The sequence below is a fragment of the Martes martes genome (assembly GCF_963455335.1).
Source record: "Martes martes genome assembly, chromosome: 12".
Classification (NCBI taxonomy): domain Eukaryota; kingdom Metazoa; phylum Chordata; class Mammalia; order Carnivora; family Mustelidae; genus Martes; species Martes martes.
The window spans coordinates 82,578,014-82,600,829 of record NC_137900.1 but is presented as its reverse complement, the minus strand read 5'-3'; the positions used below and the strand labels follow the sequence as shown (position 1 = coordinate 82,600,829).

Genomic DNA, 22,816 nt, shown 5'->3' with positions numbered 1-22,816 from the left:
CGTACTCTCACCCTTACCACCAACAGGACGTGGAACTTTTTATCTGTGAGTATCTGACCCAAGAGGGCAAAAAGCATTAGCTGAGGGCCGTGGAGAAGTAAAAGATGGGAAATGGCATTAGAAACGGACCTTATTAAAATACATATACAGTCACTGTAAAACTACTTACTGCTCATAGGCACACAGTCCTAGAAATCTGCAGTCACTTCTAGGCTAGGCCTGTCTCTGCTGGTTCTAACTTAACAGCACTTTAGGCAGGTTCCTTTGCATTCCTCACCCTTCCAATGCCAGCTGTGACCCCTGTGGAAGTCAGCTCCCAGATGAAAGAGGAAACCATATAGATGTGATGGGTTAGGACCTTCAGCTTGTCTAATTTGAGAAAAACTGGTATGAAGGGAGAGGGAAAAGTCAGCAATAGGGAGATGCAGGCCATGGGTTCAAGTGGATTCTGTAAGTTCAGGGGTAAAGTGTAGCCTGTTAATCCCCCTGAGTATTAATGTCTGCACTTAGAATTCTTAATTAACTGTGGCGCCCACTTTTTTCTGTCATGCTTTCTGCTTTGGACTTTTAACTGCCCTTAGAACAAAATCACAGCTGGAGCCAGGGTTGGGTAAGGGGGTGGGATTATTCTTTGGGCTGAAATCACTATAATGGAATGAAAAATGATTGGTCTGAGGTCTCAGGAGACCTGAGTTCCAGTCCATGTTCCAAAGTGAACAGCCATACAGACCTCCTCAGATCAGTGGTCCTTCCCGGGGTGAAGAGTGCCTGGTTCTTTGTGGTCAAGATTACTGATCCAGATTTACAACAAATATTTACCTTCGGAGCTTAGGAGCAAGAAATTGGAATTCTCAGAAATTCCCTAAATCACAAGTTATTCTTAAAATACTTGAAACAGGGGCACCTGGGTGGCTCAGTGGGTTAAAGTCTCTGCCTTCGGCTCAGGTCATGATCCCAGGGTACTGGGATCGAGCCCCACATCGGGCTCTCTGCTCAGCGGGGAGCCTGCTTCTCCCTCTCTCTCTGCCTGCCTCTCTGCCTACTTGTGATCTCTGTCAAATAAATAAATAAAATCTTAAAAAAAAATGTTAGAACTGCAAAAAAAAAATACTTGAAACATTTTTCATATTTTCTCCATTATACATATCTCAAAAAATTTTAACAAACAGGAGTTTTAAGCTCAGTAGTATTTACAAAGAACTGTAGCCTGTAGGGGATATTTAAACTGGAAAATGCTAGGGAACGTTATCAGATAGTATTCGAAGAATATTCAAATATCCTAGCAAGGTTAAGAATACACGAAATCATGTGTCAAAATTGCTCAATGAAAGTTTATTTTGCTTCCAAAGTTAGTGTCTTCAAACAAAGCTCACAGAATTTGTTTAAAGTATACTATGTGCATAAACTTATCTGCAAAAATAACTCACAATTTGCAGCAGAGCTAGACAGACACACCTGGGACACAGCAACAATCCAAGACTGACTCCGTGGTAATCATTTCTCCCCTGCGCGCTCCCATCCTGGTTCCTTTCACCCTCAACTCTGCATGCTGGTGTTTCCTGCTCTTTTTTTTAATCTGATGATTTCTTCAAGCCAGTTACCATCTGTATGCTTTTAAGCTTTAGTATTCACAGATAATTTTAATATTTTTTTCTCATTTTCTCAAGTGATTTTTCTGGAGAGTCTGGATTCAAAACAGACCTTTCCTGAGAAATGCTGGGAAGGCGTTCCTGTATGAAGCTGCTAGTCTAGGTCCGAGCCCAGCCCCACAGCAGCACTCTGGGGGGGACAGTGTGGTCTAGGGTAAGTAAGCTGGGAGTCACGTAGATGGGAAAAATCACTGAACTCTCCTAGATCTGTTCCCTCATCTACAGAATTAGATCCTGTCACCAGCCTCCAGATCTGTGGGGAGAAGGAAACAATACCATATATTTTTAAGTGCCAGATCAACTTAACTGCACGGATGTTTTTGGACCCAATAACCCTTCGTTTAGAGTTGGCTACAGTAGGCTCTCTAGTTGTTTGGCCTATAAAGGGATATGTCCAACCTCTCTGAAGGAGACAGTAAGAGTGTCAGATCAAGAATTGGACACGTGGGTTCACAGTCTAGCTCGGCCAAGTATTTTAAGTGTCATGCTCTCTGATCTCAGAAGTCAGCTACCAGCTGAGAACACTGAATTAGAAGGATAAAATAATGCGGAGAACCTAGGAGAGCACCAGGCAGAGAGCTGACATTTGTCCTCTCCTCTCCCATTTCCTGTAGCCAGCTGTGACACTGAGGCAGAGGAAGTTCACCAAGAAGCAATTTTCTGTGCACAGTGAAGGCCAGAAATAGAAAAATCTCCTTTGGAATTAGTCCCACTTTAAGGAAGTTCAAAGAAAAAATGCTGGGTTTTGCCAATTCCATAAATTAGTAACTGTGGGCTATAGAGAAAGCTTTATTCAAATCCTTGAAACATCAATTTGGGAAATACTAGCCAAATCCTGTGCAAGAGATCAAACAGATTGAGACATGCCCTTGACCTCGAGCAGCTCACGATCTAGAAACAGGAGGCTGACTATGATACACAAGGATAACGGACACCGAGGCCGGAGAGCTTCCTTCCAAGCGGGGGAGCCGGCCTCACAAGGAGCAGCCAGATTTCCCAGGCATTCATGCAGGAGGGCACTACAGGTCGAGGGGAGGCCTGAACACAGGAATAACTTCACACAGCATATTGGAGCCATCTCCTTGCCAGCGTGGGCAAGGAGAAGTGGAAGGTGAAGATGGAAAAAGTGAGGTGAGGCAAGGCTATGATGGGCCTTAAAGGCCACACCAAGAATCTGGGCTCTAACCGGAAAGCAACAGAGGCAACCCCTCTGTGGCCCCCAAAGCGTTTTCACTAGGGTTTAAGATTTTCCCGTGTATCAGAAACATCTGTTGTAAAAATGGACATCACCATCATCATTCCCTGCCTTCTCCTGAGGCCGCTCCAAAATCCCCACTGGCTATCAAAGAAGGATCCTCTGGACCTTTGGAATCGCATCAGCCTTAAGTCCCTATAAGGGCTTCACAGAAGGGCCCTGGGAGGGCCTCCATTTTATATTTGGAGGAACTTAGGTTTAAGAAGCACAGCACGTGTCAGAACTACAGCCTGGCAATAAATACCCTTCCCTCTGCGAAGACCCAGGATTCCACAGAGGTCTGTGCACTCCCATCCAAACTGCCCCTGCGTCTCCCCAGAGCGAGGTTACCCTGTTGACAGATTCATGGAGGAGGCCTAGCTCAAGTGCTTCTTCTCACCCCAACGGGCCCTGCCTTCTCTGCCCTCTTCCACCTGAGACCCAGGGAGCAGGCAGAGAAGTACCAGACACGGGGTGAGCAGGCTTGATCTTACCATCCTTAACACAACACGCCACCCCCTTGCTGGACCTCAGTGCAGTTCCATTTCCTTTGGTAATCTATAAAATGGGAGACTGGTTTAGACCACTGGTTTACTAGCTTTTAACCAAGAAAATTTAAACAAAAACAAAAAACAAAAATCTTACAAGGGAGCTTAATATATAAAAATGATGAAAGGTAGTTGAGGTATGGGTGAGGAGGTTGAGGTACGGGTGGGGAGCCTCATACCCTTGCCCTCAACCAGGAAGCACCCAGGGTACCTTCCGCCAACCCCTAAGGCCCAAGGGAACAAGTCTGGAAAACACTGGTCTGGTAGGTCCCCAGGGGGCTTTCCACTTTAGGATGCTCAGTTTCAATGCTCATGTGACAAGGTTAGTACCGTGGGCTCAGAACCTATGTCTCCAAAAAGCAAGGTACCAGAACCTTCGGATACCTGTCACATTCAGGCTATGGGGGAGTCTAGATCTGCTTCTAAGCCATGGGGCTGTGTCTAACACCTAATATTCCCCAGTCCTACCCACACTCATGAAGCCCCTCGTGACTCAGGAATAACAAAGAGCATCTTTAGTTGCAAGAAATAATCCTGCTCGTCCCTGAATTTCTACCATTAGCAATTCATCCTTTTGGCTAAAGGGCTTGCCAGTTCCCCTAGAAGGCGACATTCATCCTACACACTTCAGGTGAACAGGTCACCAGGCCCATTCCTCCTGAGAAGCAGGAGAGTCAATGCATCCTGGACACTCAGGGTAGGCCCAGTGACTGAAGGAGCAGATGGCAAACCTCACCCTCACCGCCACCTCCCCTTGGCCTCCCCACATAACTGTCCTGGCCTTCCCACCCGCCGGCCACCTTTAAGCCTGAAGCACTTGAGACAAATTCCACTGGGTTCTTGCTTGTCCCAACCAACCCAGCCTCTTCTTGCAGCTTCAGGGGCTCAGACCTTCAGCCTCAAGTCCCTTAGTTCTTCCACGCTGACAAAAACACAGAATCCAGAAGCGCTAGGAAGCAGAGAGCGGCCCCCTCTTCCCCAGAGTGCAGCTGCTGCAGGCTCGAGGCAGCCGTCAGGAGACCCAAAAGCCCCGCCGCCCTCAGTCCTCCTCCATGCCCTCCTCCAGCCACTTGAAATAGTGGACGTCTCCTTGGTCCATGGGAAGACTGAAGACTTCTGGGATTTCAAAAGGATGCACCAACCTTTGGAAAGAAAGTAGAGGCCTGTGAGTGATGAGGATTGGGATCAGCCTCTGCAAGTAGACCCAACTGGAGAGCCTCACCGGAGGTGCTCTGCGATCTGCCACAGCCACCTGCCTGGCACCGTGGCCAGCTGCTCTTGAGCCTGTTTCCCACCTGTCAACAAGTGAGGAGTTGGGTCAGATGGCTTTAGAGTCTTACGGTCATGGGTTCAAATTCTAAGTCTGCCCCTCATAGCTTTGGAACTATGGACAGATCCCTTAATTTCTCCAAGGGCCCTACAAAAGAGGAGATATAAAGTCCCTCCGTGACTAGACTGCCGAGGGTTGAGCGCGATGAGGCACACATAGGACGCACTCACCCGTATACTGACCAGCCCTGCATGCCCTCATTAAATGTCACTTATTGCCTTCATTACTATCCCACACTCATCACTGCACCTTCCCCAAACAACCCTCCCTCCCCTACACCTCTGGATTCTCTTCTCCACCTAGAAAGTTCTGTTGATCACTTAAAAGCCTATCTATCGCTCAAGGCCCAACTCAACCACTGACCTTCTCCAAGGGATCTTCCTTGACCATCCAAACCCACAGGGATCTCTTTCTCTCCATTTCTTTCATCTGGCCCTCAGCACACAATGCAAGTTCTCTTCACTTCCCAGACCGAAGATATATAAAGCTTTGGGCCTCAGTCCCTCATCTGAAAAATGGGGGTGATAATCCCCTGCCTCCTTTACAGTGAAAGAGACATTGTCAAGTTCTCATGAGGCAGCTTACTTAGTAAATCATGACACACGCACATGTAAACTTTTGGGAGTTGGGGTAATCCTGTCCAGTGACTGGGGATAATGCGTTTTCTTATTTTAGGGACACATTATCAGCGTATGTGTTTTATTTTTGGGGGGATGAGAGGCAGAGGGAGAGGGAGAGAGAGAATCTCAAGCAGCCTCCATGCCCAGCACAGAGCCTGATGTGGGGCTCAATCCCAGGATCCTGAGATCATGACCTGAGTCAAAATCAAGAGCTGGGTGCCTAACTGACTGACCCACCCAGGTGCCCCTACTGCTATTATTTTAAAGGAACTAAAAAAATTTTTTTAATTTCTCAATTTAAATTTCTAATACAATAAACTTTAACATAATTCATGTAAACAAAGCTCCTCTGGGTCCTTGATAATTTTTAAACATGTACCAGGATCCTGAGACCAAAATTTTGAGAACCAGTCTCAACTAATTCATTCTAGCCTCTCATTTTACAGATGGAGAATCTGAGTGACAGGACATGCCCAGGGTCATGTGGGAGGTGGGTGACTAGGCTCTAGGTCTCCTGCTTCTCAAGCTCCTTCACTTAGTCCCCGGTATATCCCTGGCTGAGAAGAGATGCCAGAATTACCTGATATAGCTGGACAGCATGTGGACCTTGGAAGTCTTCGTCTTTATTAGCTGTAAAAGACAAAAAAAAAAAATCCCTGCTTTAGGGAGGACCTTAGCCCCAGTCGTGCAGCTACTGAGTCATCCGGCCACTCAGGAAAAAACACTCCTCCAGGTGACCAAGCACGGGTGCATTCACAAATTGGCCTAGGGTATCTGATGTGGGGCAAGAACCTCAATCGGTTGATCTTTGCTCAATTTTAATTGGAAATTAAACCTGGGAAAAGGTTAATTGGAAATTAACCTGGGAAAAGGCCTTGGTCTCACTCTTCCCCTACTAAGGCCCCAACCCCCCACCCTCACTCACCAACAGGATCTCAGTGGCTTCTTCGATTTCTCCATTCCAAAAGTACCTGGAGAAGAGAACAAAACCAAATTACGATGCTCACAAGATGAGCCCAGTAGGATGCCAAATCTGGCCCAATCAGGTGACTTACCAAGGTGGAAACTTTTTTATTTTTTTTTTATTTTTTTTTTTTTAAAGATTTTATTTATTTATTTGCCAGAGAGAGAGAGAGAGTGAGCACAGGCAGACAGAGTGGCAGAGGGAGAAGCAGGCTCCCTGCGGAGCAAGGAGCCCGATGTGGGACTCGATCCCAGGACGCCGGGATCATGACCTGAGCTGAAGGCAGCCGCTCAACCAACTGAGCCACCCAGGCGTCCCGAAACTTTTTTATTTTTAAAGATTTATTTATTTGACAGAGAGAGACACAGAGAGAGGGGAAACACGAGCAGGGGGAGTGGGAGAGGGAGAAGCAGGCTTCCTGCCAAGCAGGGAGCCCACTGTGGGCCTTGATCCCAGGACCCTGGGATTATGACCTGAGCCACTTAACAACTGAGCCACCCAGGTGCTGCCAAGGTGGAAACTTTAAAATCTTCCCAAACCCACATTAAAATGTCTGGAATTGGCCAAGTCCCCCAAGATCATCTAGTCCCCACCATTCTAATGCATGCTCCCAGCAGCCACCTAAACGTTCCTGGGGGTAAGAGGCTCACCATCTCTTGAAGAAATCCACCGCTCTACCTTACAGGCTTTCGCATGAGAGATGGTTTTCTTTATGGCATGCCAACATCTGCCACCCAGTTGTTTTCCCCAACTTCCACATGAAGAGCCACCTCAGGGCAGCCCTGCAGAAACTCCTATGTTATCTCTCCTCCGAACCAGGCTTCTCCAGCCCTTTGAGTTTTATTTTTATTTATTTATCTGAATAAGAGAGAGTCTCAAGCACACTCCATGCTAAGCATGGAACCCGACACAGGGCTCGATCTCACAACCCGGAGATCACGACCTGAACTGAAGCCAAGAGTCGGACACTTAACCGACTGTGCCATCCAGGCGCCCCTTCAACTCTTTCTATGCTCATCCTATACTTCTGGCTTCTAGGCCCCTCCCATCCTTTGGACTAATGCTACTTTTATTATTTACTCTCAAAGTGGAATGCCCACAAATGGATAATTAAAAAAGCACAGGAGGCTTCAGGGGACAAATGAGCCTTATAACATACAGAAACAGGTCCAAAAGTTAAAAAACAAAGTCAGTAATGATGTTCAGAAAAGAGTACAAAAACATATCAATGGAAGGGAAAGAAATTTGGCGTGAAAATATCTACACTGACTCAGGGCGAGGCTAAGATGACCTAGGCCACGGGTGCTATGGTGAAGGGGTCAATTATAAAAAGGATGGACATACAAAGGGAAGGTGAGGCTGAAATTCTGTTCTAGTTCCCAAGCACTGGTTCCCAGACTGGCTTCATGTGAATCACCTACACAATTTTCTAAAAATTCAGTGACCTAAGACCCACCCTCGGAGAGACGGATACAGCAGATCTAGAATGGAGCTCAAGAACCTAAAACACAGCCAAATTTGGGAATTACAGCTCTAGATGATGTGAGTCCCTGAGGCGATGACATTGTTGGGGGAGGGGCGTGGAGGGAACTTCCATTATAGAGCACTTTTCTGTTTTGACCTTCAGAGTAGATATTATTTCTCTCTCCTCACCGCCCCCAACCCCAACAACAAGGGGAGGAAGGAGATGAGAAACAGGCTGATGGGAGAGATCCAGGCACAAGACAAATCCTGCACAGCTAGTACTGGGAACATATTTTGATGAGGGAATGGAACAGACCAGAATTAACTCAGGTGAGGGTGTTAAAGAAATGAAAGGCAGACAACACAGAAACAGCTTGTCACGTAAGCCGACCCTTCAGACTTTTCCAGAGAATTCAAATGCAGTGGGAATTATTTTCTTTGATATCCCTAATAGGATTACTCAGGGATGGAATGCCCAGTCGGACTTCTTTCCTAACACCAAGTTAACTAATTTAAACAAAGAATGTGCAAACAAGGTTCACTGTTCCTGAACTATAGGTCTTTCCCCTCCCTTCTCCATACACAGCCTATTTTTGCTTTTGTTAGGTGACAGAAATCCACTAGGTGACTTCCTCTGAATACAAACTAACATTAAACAAATATCTTTGAGTTGTTCTTTGACAATTTCCCAGGAGCTGAGTGCTCTTTCCACCAGCCAGGACCTGACCTAGCACCCCCACAGGCCATAGCAAAACTCACAGTGAGGATGCCTTGGGCAGGATGTTCACAGAGGCAGCCAGCTTCTTATCCAGACTAGCCCTAAAGCAAACAGACACAGTCACCGTCAGCAGGCTGAGTACCCAACATCTTAAGAACAGGGACAAGGGACAGGAGTTAGGGGAATGACTCAGGAAACCAGAGTCTAAGTAGAGAACCATTTAGAGTGCCTCTCCCCCCTCAAACCAACACACTCCATAACCAACCTGCACAGAACTTCTAAAGAAAGCACAGTTTATAAATCCTTCCCTGGGTGGGGAGAAAAAGAAGGAAGCAGCTATGGCAAAGCAGTCTGAAGGAGAGGCCCAGGCTGTTCGGGGAAGGGAAGCTGGTTAACACTGGACACAAGACCTGGATTCCATTCCTCACCCTGCAGTGGATGGCGGTGTGAGTTTAACCACGTTCTTTCTTTCATTCCAAGAATAAGTATTTGAGCACTCATCCAAGACACACATGTCCCCCTCACTCAAGCTGACCTTCCTGCTGTAGTACAACAGGATCGGTTCAGTCAGTGGTTTCCAACCCTTCCACGGTCATTTTATTCTATCACCATCTTCTGCTTTTACCTCTCGGGTATGTGTCGGGCTGACCCTCACTGCTTCTGATCTGCAGATACTCACGTGACCACACAGAACAGCTATAACTCCAAGTAAGAGCAAACAACAACAACCACAACAAACATACCTTGTGTTTGGAAAATACAGGCTCTCTTCACTTTTTTTAATGTAAAGGTTTCTACCAGAGCCCAAAGAGCACAGTCATCACTTTGCAGACCTCTAAGATTTTCTGGACAGACCACAGACTGGAGCTCCTGGTCTGAAGTTCTGATTCCTGTGCGGAGCCCCAGGGAACACAATCAGATGTGCCCGGATCAGTGCAGGTGTCAGAGAAACAGGAGCACCACCAAATCATCGATGCAAAGAAGCATTCCCAAGCATCAAAGCCGGAAGCCCTCAGAATCAGGCAGGCCCTGACAACCCTTTCTCAGGTCTTAGGCCACCAAGGGGGAACCAGTCTCTCTGCTCTGAAGTGCTTGGACCCTGCCAGATAAATCTCTTTGGAGCCCTGCTCACCAATCCCTCCTACCCTCAGCTACTGCCAAGAGAACTGACCTACTTTCTCTTCCAAGAGTTCCAGGCTCAACAGTGCTCTATTTAAGGCTCCACATTAAAGTGGCATTCCCTTAGAAAGTTCCAGAGCTAAATAAACCCCTGACTGTAAGGAGAGGCACATGGCACAAATCTGTTTAAGCAACTGTGGCAAGTCTTACTCACTCAATTGTCCACTGAGAAATTACATTTTATTGCTCCTGAAGATGGCAAGGAAACACAGGGAGTGAGTTAAACCTTTTAAAAAAAAATGATAATCCCACTGTCTCCAAGGCCCAGAATGTAACTCCTCAGTGACTGGTCACAGCAGCCTGTCCATAGATAAAAGACTGTAGAAATATGGAGGACTGTGTTATTCAAAAAGACCCTATGGCCAAAAAAAACCCAAAACAAAAACAAAAATAAAACCAGAGAGCATGAGAGCAGAAGAGCACATCAGCTGACAGATAAGACACACAGTGAATTCCAGATGGGAGCTGGAGCCCTCATGTTCATCTGAGGAGAACAGACGACAGAGACACATGGAACTGTTAGGGCCTCGAGAAACTGCCAGGACTGCACAGAAACTGCCACACACTAGTGAATCACAGACCACAGACACGGTTTGGCTCTTACAACGTTTTAAAAAAATCTTGACTTTGTTACTAATGTTTACTATTAGGATACTTTACACTAAAAAAAATACAGATTATCTATCTTCTCACCAGAAAGTAAGTCTTGTAACATTAGAACTACAGTCCGACAAGGTCACATTTAGCTAGAGCTGAGCAGTGGCTACTCCCTTGAGGCGTGACATCCACTTCTCAGGTCCACACAGTTCCCACTGCTCTCTTTCCTCCCAATACACAGGGAGAGTCAGGGCTGCTTTCCACCATCACCCGCCCTCATGACACTGCAGCCCACTTTGCTTATTTAGGGACCTGTACCCCTGACCTAATCCACTTCCCCCTAAACACAGGAGATGGAAGCCCAGAGAAGGAAGACTTGCCTAAGGTCATACGTGGAGTTGGCAGCGGAGAGGACCCTACAATCCAGGTCTTCTGATTCAACACTCAGAATTTTCGCCCTGGCTCCAGTAAGAAATGTTCCTAGTTGGGGCGCCTGGGTGGCTCAGTGGAGCCTCTGCCTTAGGCTCAGGTCATGATCCCAGGGTCCTGGGATCGAGCCCCACATCGGGCTCTCTGCTTACCGGGGAGTCTGCTTCTTCCTCTCTCTATCTCTCTCTGCCTACTTGTGATCTCTGTCTGTCAAGTAAATAAATCTTAAAAAAAAAAAAAAAAAAAAAAAGAAATGTTCCTAGTTATTTTTTCTAGCTAAGAATGTGTCTTTCAATGAACCAGGAACCAGAACCGAACTGACCCAGAACTGAGAGGCAGCAGAATAAACTCAAAAGAACACTACAGAAGACAGACCGCTGGCCCAGAGCTGGGGAACCCGGCCTCGGTCTGGTTCTGTGGCTAAGCTGGGGTTCCTGCCTGCTCCTGTTCGTGGGGCCCTCCCCATCATGTACCATTTACCCTTCTAGAAATCTTGGCAACTAAACCTGTCTGCCTCTTTTCTATTGAAACCACCAAGAAAAAACACTAAACAAAACACGTTGAGTGAGAGCTCCATAGCCACATCCCTAAAGGCTCCACTTCAGACCTGCAGGCTAAGTGCGTGGACCAAACCGATGCCGCAGCCTCACTTTGACAGCAAACCTTAGAAACAACAGGAAATGCTCACTGCTCAGCCCTGCCAGCACACAGTAAGAACGCCTTATGTACCAGCGACGGCGAGGAAGCCCCGAAGGAAAAGGCCACCCTGAGACATGAGGGGGAGCATGTAGGGGAACTGCCACAGAAGATGAGAGCAACAGTCCCCGTCTGGAGGCGACGGAAACCAGAGCAGGGAGGAACATGGAGGCAACCATCCAAGTGAGTAGCTGGGATGCCATGGCAGGAGCAGGTGGACCCCTGAAATCTCCCAGAGCCCAGGCGCCAGTAATGGAGTGTCTGTCACCAGGCAGGATTGCTAAGTGTGCCAGCAGAGCAGTGGCGAGGGCCCCCCGGCCCGGACTCACACTGAAAACGGTGCTGCCTGATGCCAATTCCTGGCAGCCCTTCTGCACCTCCAAACAAGCACGACTGAGAAGATGAGAGAAGTCCCAATTAGTCACAAGGAACGGAGGAAGATCAATAACCAAGAGAGACAAAAACTGAACAAACAGAAGAATTTACAAAAAAGAATCAGTTAAGAGAACATTTGAAGCCAAAATTTTAAAATAAGTATAATTATGTATACTTGAAAGTTGCTGAGAGCAAATCTTCAAAGTTTTCACCACATGCACACAAAGGTAACTATGTGAGGTCACTGGTGTGGTAACTAACCTTTCTGTGGTAATCACTTAGCAATATATATTTATATAAAGTATCATGTGGTACACCTTAAATTTATACAATGTTAGAGGTCAATAATGGGTCGATAAAGCTGGAAAAAAATTTAAAATACATTAAGTATAATTAATATCCACAGAGAGATAAGGCAAGGTTATTACCTCCATAAAATATGATCAATTATGAAATAAGAGCAGTTGGTTATTAAAAAGCAGTGAGAAATCTTGAAAAGGAAATCTATTAAAAAACTATTTTAAAAAATTATAATTGTGGTTGGGTGCCTGGGTGGCTCAGTGGGTGAAAGCCTCTGCCTTTGGCTCAGGTCATGATCCCAGGGTCCTGGGATCGAGCCCCGCATTGGGCTCTCTGCTCAGCAGGGAGCCTGCTTCCTCCCCTCTCTCTGCCTGCCTCTCTGCCTACTTGTGATCTCTGTCTGTCAAATAAATAAATAAAATCTTTTAAAAAATTATAATTGTTTTGGGGCGCCTGGGTGGCTCAGTGGTTTAAGCCGCTGCCTTCGGCTCAGGTCATGATCTCAGGGTCCTGGGATCGAGTCCCGCATCGGGCTCTCTGCTCGGCAGGGAGCCTGCTTCCCTCTCACTCTCTCTGCCTGCCTCTCTGCCTACTTGTGATCTCTCTCTGTCAAATAAATAAATAAAATCTTTAAAAAAAAAAAAAAATTATAATTGTTTAAACAAACAAAAAAACAATAGGAGGGCTGAATAGCAAAACAGCTGACAAACAAAGGAAAGCCTACTCCAAAGTTCTCCCAGCATGCAGAATAAAGAAACAGAAAAATACAAAAGTTCAGTCCCAGAGAACAAATTCAGCATCTACCTAACTAGGAGCTCCAGTTAAATAGACACAGAAGGACACAGAAAAGGACACAGAAAATATAGAGAATATTTACCAAAGGAATAGCTGAACACTAAGATAGAAACTCCTAAAGCCTATCAGAGACCAAAAGCATTACCTACCAAGAATGAGACCTTGACAAACACCTGACTTATCATCAGAACCTTGGATGCAAGAAGGCAATAAAGACCTCTCCCCAGGGAAACACGAATCCGTTTACTGAACTGGCCTTTTGACTAGTTAGGATCCAGTCACTAGAGTCCTTTTCCTCCCAATACCCCAACTCACAGATGTCATCTGATGTTGGACATCAGACCCGGAGTGGCTGATGCAAACAGTTTAGCACATATCTTAGTTATACCAGAAACATCAAAGGGATTTCAATTCCTACCTGCTAAATATTATGGTCATATTTCTGGAATAACCATGGGTTCTTTCAGACAAGTGCTAGTCTCCAAATGTAATATTAATGATGGAAAAACAGACATTCTGGTTGGGGGGAGAAAAATGGAATAAATTGCAAGGTTAATCTGTGACCAAGAATTTGGAAGCTGTATGTCCCCAAAGACCAGATTCAACATTTTAAAACACCATAACTTAGTCTATCATCAAATTTCAAGATGGCTGAGTTAAAGAGGAAGCCAAGTCCATCACCCTCCAGACACACTAACCCTCTTGAAAGTCACATCTATAAAAAGGAGTGAGGGGGGACATTCAGATACAACAAACACTTACTGAGCATCTGCTACGTCCAATCTACTGGGGTAAAAAATATACATATTTCATATCATTTCACCCTTACAGTGCTCCTGTGAGCTAAGTGGCATTATCCTATATTGTAACTCAGAAAACTAACACTTTGAGAAAGAAAGTGTGGCCTGAGGTTGCACAGTTACAGAAGTGGCACAGCCAAAAGTCAAACTCTGGTCTCGTTGTAAGGCCAGTGCTCTCTGCACCGCACCGTAGCTGCTTTGAGAAATTCGCCAAACACTGGGGCACCTGGGTGGCTCGGCCAGTTGATCATCCAACTCTTGATTTCAGCTCAGGTCATGATCTTGGGGATGTGGGATCAAGCCCTACCACTGGGCTCCATGCTCAGGGGGGAAGTCTGCCTGAGGTTCTTTCACTCTCCCTCTGTGCCTCTCCCTGCTCGCATACTCTCTTTCTTTCTCTAAAATAAATAAATAAACCTTTAGAAAAACAAAAACAAAACAAAAATAAAAAAACGAAAGAAAGAAATTTGCCAAATACATGGAAGAGCCTCCTCCACTTCACTTGCACGGTGAGCGCCTCCGGGAGCAAGCTAAGAGAGTATCGCCGAGAAGAGACAGAGCTGGGCCAAGAATTCGAGGACTGAAATTCTCAGCCTGTAGAGCTCTCCCGTCCTCTGACCTTAACACCTTGGGCAAGCCGCTTAGCTCTCTGGGCCTCATATCTCTTATATGCTCTCATGCACACTCAACATTTTCCAGCCCAGCAGCAGGATCTGATGGGGGATCATTTAGCCATGCTTTTTTTTTTTTTTTTAAGGTTGGATTTATTTATTTAACAGAGAGAGACACAGTGAGAGAGGGAACACAAGCAGGGGGACTGGGAGAGGGAGAAGCAGGCTTCCCACAGAGCAGGGAGCCCCATGCAGGGCTCGATCCCAGGACCCTGGAATCATGACCCGAGCCAAAGGCAGACGCTTAACCGACTGAGCCACCCAGGCGCCCCCAGCCATGCTCTTCTTATGAGCCCAAGTGAAGAGCTGTGTTGTGGACACAGTGGAGCATCCTGATAGCTCCCCCAGCCTCCCAGGGCAGCACCTGAGCCCCTTCACCATACCTGGCGATATCTCTGGCAATTTGCTCATTGGGACAGTTGACAAAGACGATGGAGTAAGTGCCGGAGACATAGCTGCCAGTGACAGCTGAACGGAGCCGTAGGCTAAGGGTCCTGAGCATGGGGTATGACAGGAAAGCAGTTGTCAGGATCTACACAGTAGGGAAAGAAAAGCACAGGTCAGCAGTGGCATGGCCAAGTCATGATCCGCCAGCTCAAGCAAACTGGAACCAAGGCTAAGGGTCATTTTTTCATCCCTATCCCCCATTCACAAAATAATTCCTGGTATCAATATCAAGCTTTAGTGTTTAAACAAAGTTTCTGTGCCTAAATATTTTCCTCTGCATTTTGCAGGTGATAAGAAAATGGAGGCTCAGAAATCAAGATCACATAGTTTGTAATTGGTGAAGCCGTGATTAGGAATTGTCATCTAGATGAGCAGAAATCCATTCTTATTGTATAAAACTGCAACCGGAGGTAATGCCAACCAGAATCCACTTAACTGCTATTATCCTATGGGGATTATTTATGAATGATCTACTGATTTTTTACAGAGTCAATTTCACCTCCAGTCATTTGTGTCTGGGCAGGCACTGTGGGGAGTCCAGTGGAAAAGGTAGCCTAATTCAAAGTAATGTGACCTGTGCTGCTGTAACTGAGAGGTGGTGGGACCTAGAAGAAGGCTATACCTGAGGAAGAAGATTCAAAGAGAAGGTACCATCTAAGTTGGATCTGAAATCGTAAGTAGGTTGACAAGTGGAGAGGGAGGTACTCCTAGTAAATGATAATATGTATAGACTCAAGAGGTATTTAGGGATAGATGAGACATCTAATCTGCAGGTATGGTATCACAGGGAAATGAGACTGGCTAGCCTTATAAAGAAAAGGGTCTGACAGAGGTGTTTAGGGTTTGTACTCATGGAATAGGGTGCTTTTGGAGGTTTTTAGGTAAGAGAGTAATAAACATGGTCAAGCTGGACAGAGTAACGTTAGAGAGAGGAGTGACCAGAAGGTAGTCTACTTATAAGGCCACTACAATGATCTAGGAAACAAACCTCAAGATCTTGAGCAAAGAAGATGGCAGTGACAATATGAGAACAGAAGACACTCAAGATACAATTGTTCTTACTATTTTAATGATAAACATTTAAAATAAGAGGAACTGGAAACAACTGGAGAATGGCTTCTGTTCCAGGGCTCTCTGCTTAGGGGAGATCATGGAGCCACTAACAGGGTAGAGGCAACTTGCAAGGAGGCCCATGGTGACCCAGGCAAGGCTGAACAGAAGTGCGCTTCTCCTGCCTCCCCGCCCAGGGCTCAGGCCTCACTCAAATAAGCCTCTGTCCTCCCACTCCATCCACATTATTGCCTGGGGCCTGGCTCCTACTTCTTGGCAGGGCCTGAGAATAGTGTTTTTATGTGTGGAGCTTCAGTTCGACTAGAGGCCTGTCTGGGTTGGGTTTCTCATTCCCTCCTACTACCTCCACCGCCTCCAAATCAAAATACCAGTCCTTTGAACTAAAGCAGTGACCACGCAAGAACAAAAGAACCAGGCTTTTCAATGAAGCTTTTATTGTATGCGTGTTTTTAAATGACAACTCAGTTAGACTATAAGAAAAAATAAAGGCACTAGAGAGCAGGATTTAAATCCTAGTGCCAGTACTGCTAACTGCCTGTGGCCTTTGACAAGTTACCTCCTCTCCCTTCTATAATTGTTATTTAGAGAATGTACATTCTGACACTTCTGCTGCCTACCTCAGAGTTGTCATGGGTTCAAACCAGACAGGAAAAAGACTTTGTAATCACTGATCCAATAAAGAAAGGCCCCGTGCTTTGCTCATCACTGTACTCCCGCACAGTTCATGGCACACAGAAGGTTCACGATAAATACTTGTAAACTAGTGAATTAATAATACACCAGCAAGATGTGGCAATAAAGACTAAATAGTGGGGACATCTGGGTGGCTCAACTGGTTAGGCGTCTGCCTTCGGATCAGGTCACGATCCCAGGGTCCTGGGATCGAGTCCCACATCGAGCTCTCTGCTCAGCAGGAAGCCAAGAGCCTGCTTCTCCTTCTCCCTCTGCCTGCCGCTCTGCCTACCTGTGTGCTCTCTTTCTCTGCCAAATAAATAAATAAAATCTTAAAAAAAAAAAAAAAGACTAAATAGTGAAGTAGGTAGGGCTTTTGAGTCACCCACTATTGGCTTTGAGCAGAGAACCAAACATATTGGAACACTGTAATGCTCCAATGACTCTAAAGTAGCTTCCAGCAAAGACTCTGGACAAAAGGGGTAGTGGCCTGTCCCCCAACCAAAAAAGCCTTTCCTAAGGAAGATCTGGAACATTTCAGCCAGGAGGCATCACTGGAAAACTGAGCTTACAGGATTAACTATTAACTCACCTAAAATGTATTGAAATTCTCATATGCAGCCATCAAAAGACATGAAATCTTGCCATTTGCGATGACGTGGATGGAACTAGAGGGTATCATGCTTAGCGAAATAAGTCAATCGGAGAAATATAACTATCATATGATCTCTTTGATATGAGGAAGTGGAGATGCAAGGTGGGGGGGTTTGGGGGGAGGTAGGAAAAGAAAAAATGAAAAGATGCGATTGGGAGGGAGACAAACCATAAAAGACTCAATCTCAAGAAACAGACTGAGGGTTGCGGGGGGGAAGGGGGACGGGAGAGGGTGGTGGGGAAATGGACATTGGGGAGGGTATGGGCTATGATGAGTGCTGTGAAATGTGTAAACCAGACGATTCACAGACCTGTACCCCTGGGGATAAAAGTACATTATATGTTTATTAAAATAAAAAAATTTAAAAAAAAAAAAAGAAATTCTCATATGAACTCATAGTCAAAATGCTAAGAGGTAAGTGGGCCCCCAGGTATCTAAGATAACCCTTCATTTCACAAACAAGGTAACTGAGACAGAACATACAGAAACTCTGGGACAGAACCAAGACTTGAATCCAAGACTCCTGCATCCCACTGCGGGTTCTTTGAAGTGCCGTAAGCATGTCTAGGAATGGGTTTAGTGGGGTCATTTCAGCTTCACATACTCCAGTGGTTCTCAACTTGGAGCAATTTTCCTTCCCCAGGGGACATCTGACAATGTCTGGAGACAATTCTGACTGTCATGACTAGGGAGGAGATGCTCCTGGCATCTACTAAGTAGAGGCCAGGGTTGCTGCTCACATCCTTCTGCTGTTCCATTGATCCCAGTGAAGTACAGACAGCTGCTTACACATGTGTCCCCCACTGCGCATGAGCTCTTCAGTCTCATTCATTTTCACATGCGTAGGACTTGACCACCCTTGACAGGGAGGTTTGAGAAATGTTTGTAGACCTAGCAACAGTGTATGGGAAGCATGAGAGGCCAGTTTGGAACCAAAGGTGGACTACAATATATTCTGTAACATGTTCTGTGACATTCTATGAACACAAACTTGAGGGAAAATACACACATCACAATACTGCCCAACAGAAACATTATAACGGAAGAAGAGTCACTAGAATTTTTAAAGTCTTTATAACACTTTCATACTTACCTTTTACTAAACACTTTTTCTAATTTACATTCTTTTAAAATATTTTATGTATCCTTTTGGTTCCTATCTCATTCTGCCTTTTTTTTTTTTTCTTTTTGTCCTGGAATATGTACATAGCTTTAGGAGGTTAACTGACTTTACAACCTCTGTTAAGGCAAAAGAGACCTCAGAAACCACCCCGTGGTTCTAACCTTATCATTGACCTAATTTTAAGGAACCTGTGATACTCTGGCATTTGAGTGCTACATTGTGTTTACCTATCCTTTTTCCTTGAACAAATCCAGAATTTTCACATAATACACACACACACACACACACACACACACACACACGCACATCCAGAAAATCTACAGTTCCAAAAAGGTTAAGAGCCACTGATTTGTGCCAATTTTTCAGATGAGGAATGTAAGGGCCAGAGAGAAGAAATCACCCAAAACGTGAGCAGCAAGACTTGTGACCCTCTCCGACAGTTCTTCCCACCTCCCGCTCAACCACCACCACCACACTACTGGTGGCACTCTGTGGCCACTTCCAACCTTAACATTTTCCTGGAGGATTTCCCCTTCCACCTCCTACCTGCCTGCTCCCAGCTCAAAATCCCAGGAGCAGAAAAAAGAAATGCACCTTCTCCCCTCAACCCCCAGGTTGGAGGTTTAGAGGTGAGAGTTCACAGAGCATGGGGCACTCACCAAGAGGCATATGAGGACAGAGGGCCGCAGGTAGCCTGGCAGAGGGCACCGGGAGCCCAGCCTGTCCATGGCGTCGCTGGTAATTTAGTAGCACAGCAGTAGCAAACTGCAGCCTCGGGCTGAGTTGCAAGCTGATGGGCGGGCACTGAGGGCCTCCACTGCCCTATCCCCTCACCACCTGCTGCCTGCCCCACTGCCCAGCCAGGCCCCAGCAGGCTGGCCGGGGGGAAAGAGGGGAGGGGGCAGGGAAAGAGGGAGTAATTCTCACTAGGAAATTCTCTTCCTAGAAACAAAAAACCCAGACACCATATCCTGACCTAAAACGCCTGCAAAATGAAGAAACTAATTTACCCATCCCAGTCTAACAACAACAACAACAAAATGATTAAAATCCCCACATGTATACACATAGAGATCTAAGTTTTTTAACTATACGAAACTTCCAGAAACCATGGCACACAAACACTAATACACATACACAAAACTCCTCCACTTTTTAGGGGCCCACCCTGCCAACAAAAACAAGTGAAGCACACAAAGACATAACGGGTGCGCACACCCACACCCACACCCACACCCACAGCTGCCTTCCTATCCCCCACAGCACCTCCTCCTCACAGGATCTCCCATCTCATCCTCCTTGGCTTAAAATACTCTTTGTTCCCACCTGCTCTCCCTCTGAACTCATTCATCTTCCTAGGCCAGCTGCTTTGTGCAGATTTTTGCAGGGTTAATCCCACAGTCCTCTATTTCCCCTAAGGCACTTGGTATACACTTTTGTTCGACATCATCAACGATGTGGAGTTGCAAACAGATAAGAAAAGCAGCAAGCTCATGACTGACTGACTGCTCCCTTCACGAACGCAGAGTCCACTGATGCCAGGATGTGCAATTTTTTAATACAGCTTTTTAATGTGAAATATCTTAATACCTAAATGATATCTCTGGGGCAGGGGAAAGGACTGAGTACACAAGGCCACAAGTAAACTTTTTTAAGTTAAGGAAACTGTTCTGTATCTTGATTGTCGAAGTGGTTGCACAAATGTTAAAAAGATTCTACACACTATACACTTACATTGGTGGATTCTGTATCATATGTGAACTGTACCTTAAGGAGCCGTGGAAATGCTGGAAACCAATTCAAAATTGCTGTGTGCTGGGTAGACCAAACAAAACACATCTGTTAGCCAAATCTGGCTTGCAGGCTGCTGGTTCACAGCCTTTGTGTTTATGTTCATTATCTGTTTACTGTCTCATTCCTTGGGACTCCAACTTCTTAAAGGCCCACACTTCTCACCAGTGTCTGACAAAGTCATTAATAAACCAGTTGCAGCCCTGATCTTATCGCTTACATGGTTAGCTGTGAAGACTCAGGACAATTACATAAACGCTCTGAGCCGCTGGCGGGGGGTGGGGCAGTAAAGGAAGGACTAATACCACCTTCACAGATCTACAGTGAGGAGTAACAAAGAAAATTCATGTAAGAATGTTGTAGAACTCGTAAGCCCATGTCAGCTTTTCAAAAGCAAGTAGTCTCAGGACTCCTGCCTGGCTCAGTGGCAGAGCATGTGACTCTTGATCTCAGGGTTGTGAGTCTGAGCCCCATGTTGGGTGCAGAGATTACTTAAAACTAAAACTTTTAAACAAACAAAAAAGCAAGTAATCTCATACTGACTACCATGGTTAACTCAGAAAATTTGTGACTGAAGAACTTAGTATCTGTGGGAAACTGGGTTAGAGAAAATGAAGCTGTGGCCCTAAGAAAAACTTTATATTCAAAGTCCAATAAAATAAGTCAAGACTGTGATCTTTCATACCTATCACATTAACAAGAAATGTAGCCACTGTTAATGACCATTTACCTTAGATCCTGAGATGATTTCCTGAGATGATGTCCCCAAGTTTAGCACAGGACCCCACACAGCTTATACTCAATAACTGTTTGTTGAATGACTAAATGATATGGATGTGTGGCTGGTGATGATAAGGATGGTCATGATGAAGGTAGATGTTGGGGCAACAGGGGAAAAATGGCAAGAGATGAACTGTCATTTGGAAAGAACTGCCTCTGGATTCTCTTATTCCTTTAGTTCAGGCACGTCTACTCTCTCCAGATTCAGTTCCAAGGTTAGATTCCAAAAGTCCAATTCTGCATTTATGGCTTTGGCAGATTCTTCAGATATAGTGAGAGTCTCAGTGCCACTGCCTGAGGATCCAGGATCTTCTTCTGGAGACTTCTTATCCTCTTTCTTTCTCTCCACCTTCTCCTCTTTACGGGATTCAGATTCAGATTTCGACTCAGATTCAGATTTCGACTCAGATTCGGATTTCGACTCAGATTCAGATTCAGACTCCCCTTCAGACTCCGATTCCGTATCCATCGTCTTCATCCACACTACCTCTTTGTTCGTGTCTTTTTCTTCCATCAACTCCTTTGCTTTATTCTGAAGGTTCTTTTGCACCTCTTTATAGGTATATAACAATTTATTGAAGTCTTTTTTAAAGGCCAAACTTCGGTCGAGGAATGGATCCATATCAATTGCAGCATCAATGAGGTCTGAAGCCTGACGTAAGACAGCGTTCAGTTTCCTTAGATTCATCTTAACCTCTGGTTCTGGGGACTTGTCTTCTTCTGTATTTACTGATACAGACTCTCTCTCAGTTATGGCCAAAGCTTGAAACTTGAGCAGTTCGTTAATTTCACCCTCTTCAATGTCAAAGAATTTAAAGTCCATCCGTTTTGCAGACTCTATGATTTTCGCAACTTCTTCGTTAGCTCTAGGGAAACATGCATAATCATTCACAACATCATCCCAAAGTTTCCACCAAGCTTTATTAAGAGCGGCCGGTTTTATATCATCCATTGCCTCTTTTATCACTACCAACGCATCGGCAATGCTGTACTGTTGCCATGTTTCTTTTAAAGTAAGACAAGGGTTCTTTTCAATACAGTCAGCAAAGTGGTCAAACATATGCTTGGTGTAATACCTCCTGAATGCTTCAATTATACCCTGATCTAAGGGCTGAAGATAGCTAGTGCCTTCCAGAGGGAGGAACACAATATCAACGTTAGGATGAGCAAAGAATAATGAGTCTGGGTGATTGGGACCTCTGTCCAGAATTAGCAACACTCTGAACTCAAGATTTTTTTCTATTAAGTAAGTCCGGGCCTGATGGATAAAACAATTATGAAACCAATCCAAAAAGAGGGCAGTGGTTAGTGATACTTTGGGGTGTGATCGCCAGAACACAGGAAGGCGGTTTTTATCTTTTTCCAAAAGACAAGTGGGATTGGGGTCTTTATAAAGCAGCAAGGGTTTTATCATTTTGTCACCGGCAGCGTTGGCACAAAAAATGAGGGAAATCCTGTCCTTGGCTTCCTCTAAGCTTTCGGGATTTTTGTCTTTTTCCCTAAAAGTACGTGAGGGCATGCACTTCCAAAACAGGCTCATCTCCTCGGCGTTGAAGACCTGTTGAGGCACATAGCCTCTGGCTCTGATCAGTCTCTGGAGTTGTTTGGAATACTTGGGCGCCGACTGGGCATTTAACGGTTCTTCCTCTCCCATCAGCCTTGAATTTCGCAGACTGTAGCGATTTCTAAACTTCTCAAACCATCCCTTGCTCGCATGAAACTTATCTGGGTTGCCGTTGCCAGTGGTCTCCACCAGCTGCTTGTAAATGCGTTTGGCCTGGCTGCAGATGGCCTTCAGCGTCAGAGGCCGCCCCCCTATGGTCTGGTCCTCCACCCAAAAGGTTAACTCGGTTTCCATCTTCTCGATGTTGACGTCCCGGGGAATGCACAGCACCTTGGAGCAGACGG

At 45.6% G+C, this 22,816-nt stretch overlaps 1 protein-coding gene across 2 annotated transcripts; it reads right to left on the bottom strand.

Moving 5' to 3' along the window:
- Positions 1 to 1,312: 1,312 nt before the first annotated feature.
- LOC308353226 (protein CutA homolog) lies at positions 1,313 to 21,299 on the bottom strand (the record flags this gene model as incomplete). 2 transcript variants are annotated; one of them, XM_080820073.1, is made up of 6 exons in its annotated part: positions 1,313 to 4,573; positions 5,962 to 6,011; positions 6,307 to 6,352; positions 8,569 to 8,628; positions 14,753 to 14,901; positions 20,859 to 21,299. In XM_080820073.1, the coding sequence occupies 5 exons, from the start codon at positions 14,869 to 14,871 to the stop codon at positions 4,471 to 4,473; spliced, it is 378 nt and encodes a 125-aa protein (XP_080676199.1). In that variant the 3' UTR covers positions 1,313 to 4,470. The 2 variants fall into 2 exon arrangements, with proteins under 2 accessions (XP_080676199.1, XP_080676200.1); XM_080820074.1 differs by lacking the exon at positions 20,859 to 21,299 and adding an exon at positions 18,997 to 19,065.
- Positions 21,300 to 22,816: the final 1,517 nt, after the last annotated feature.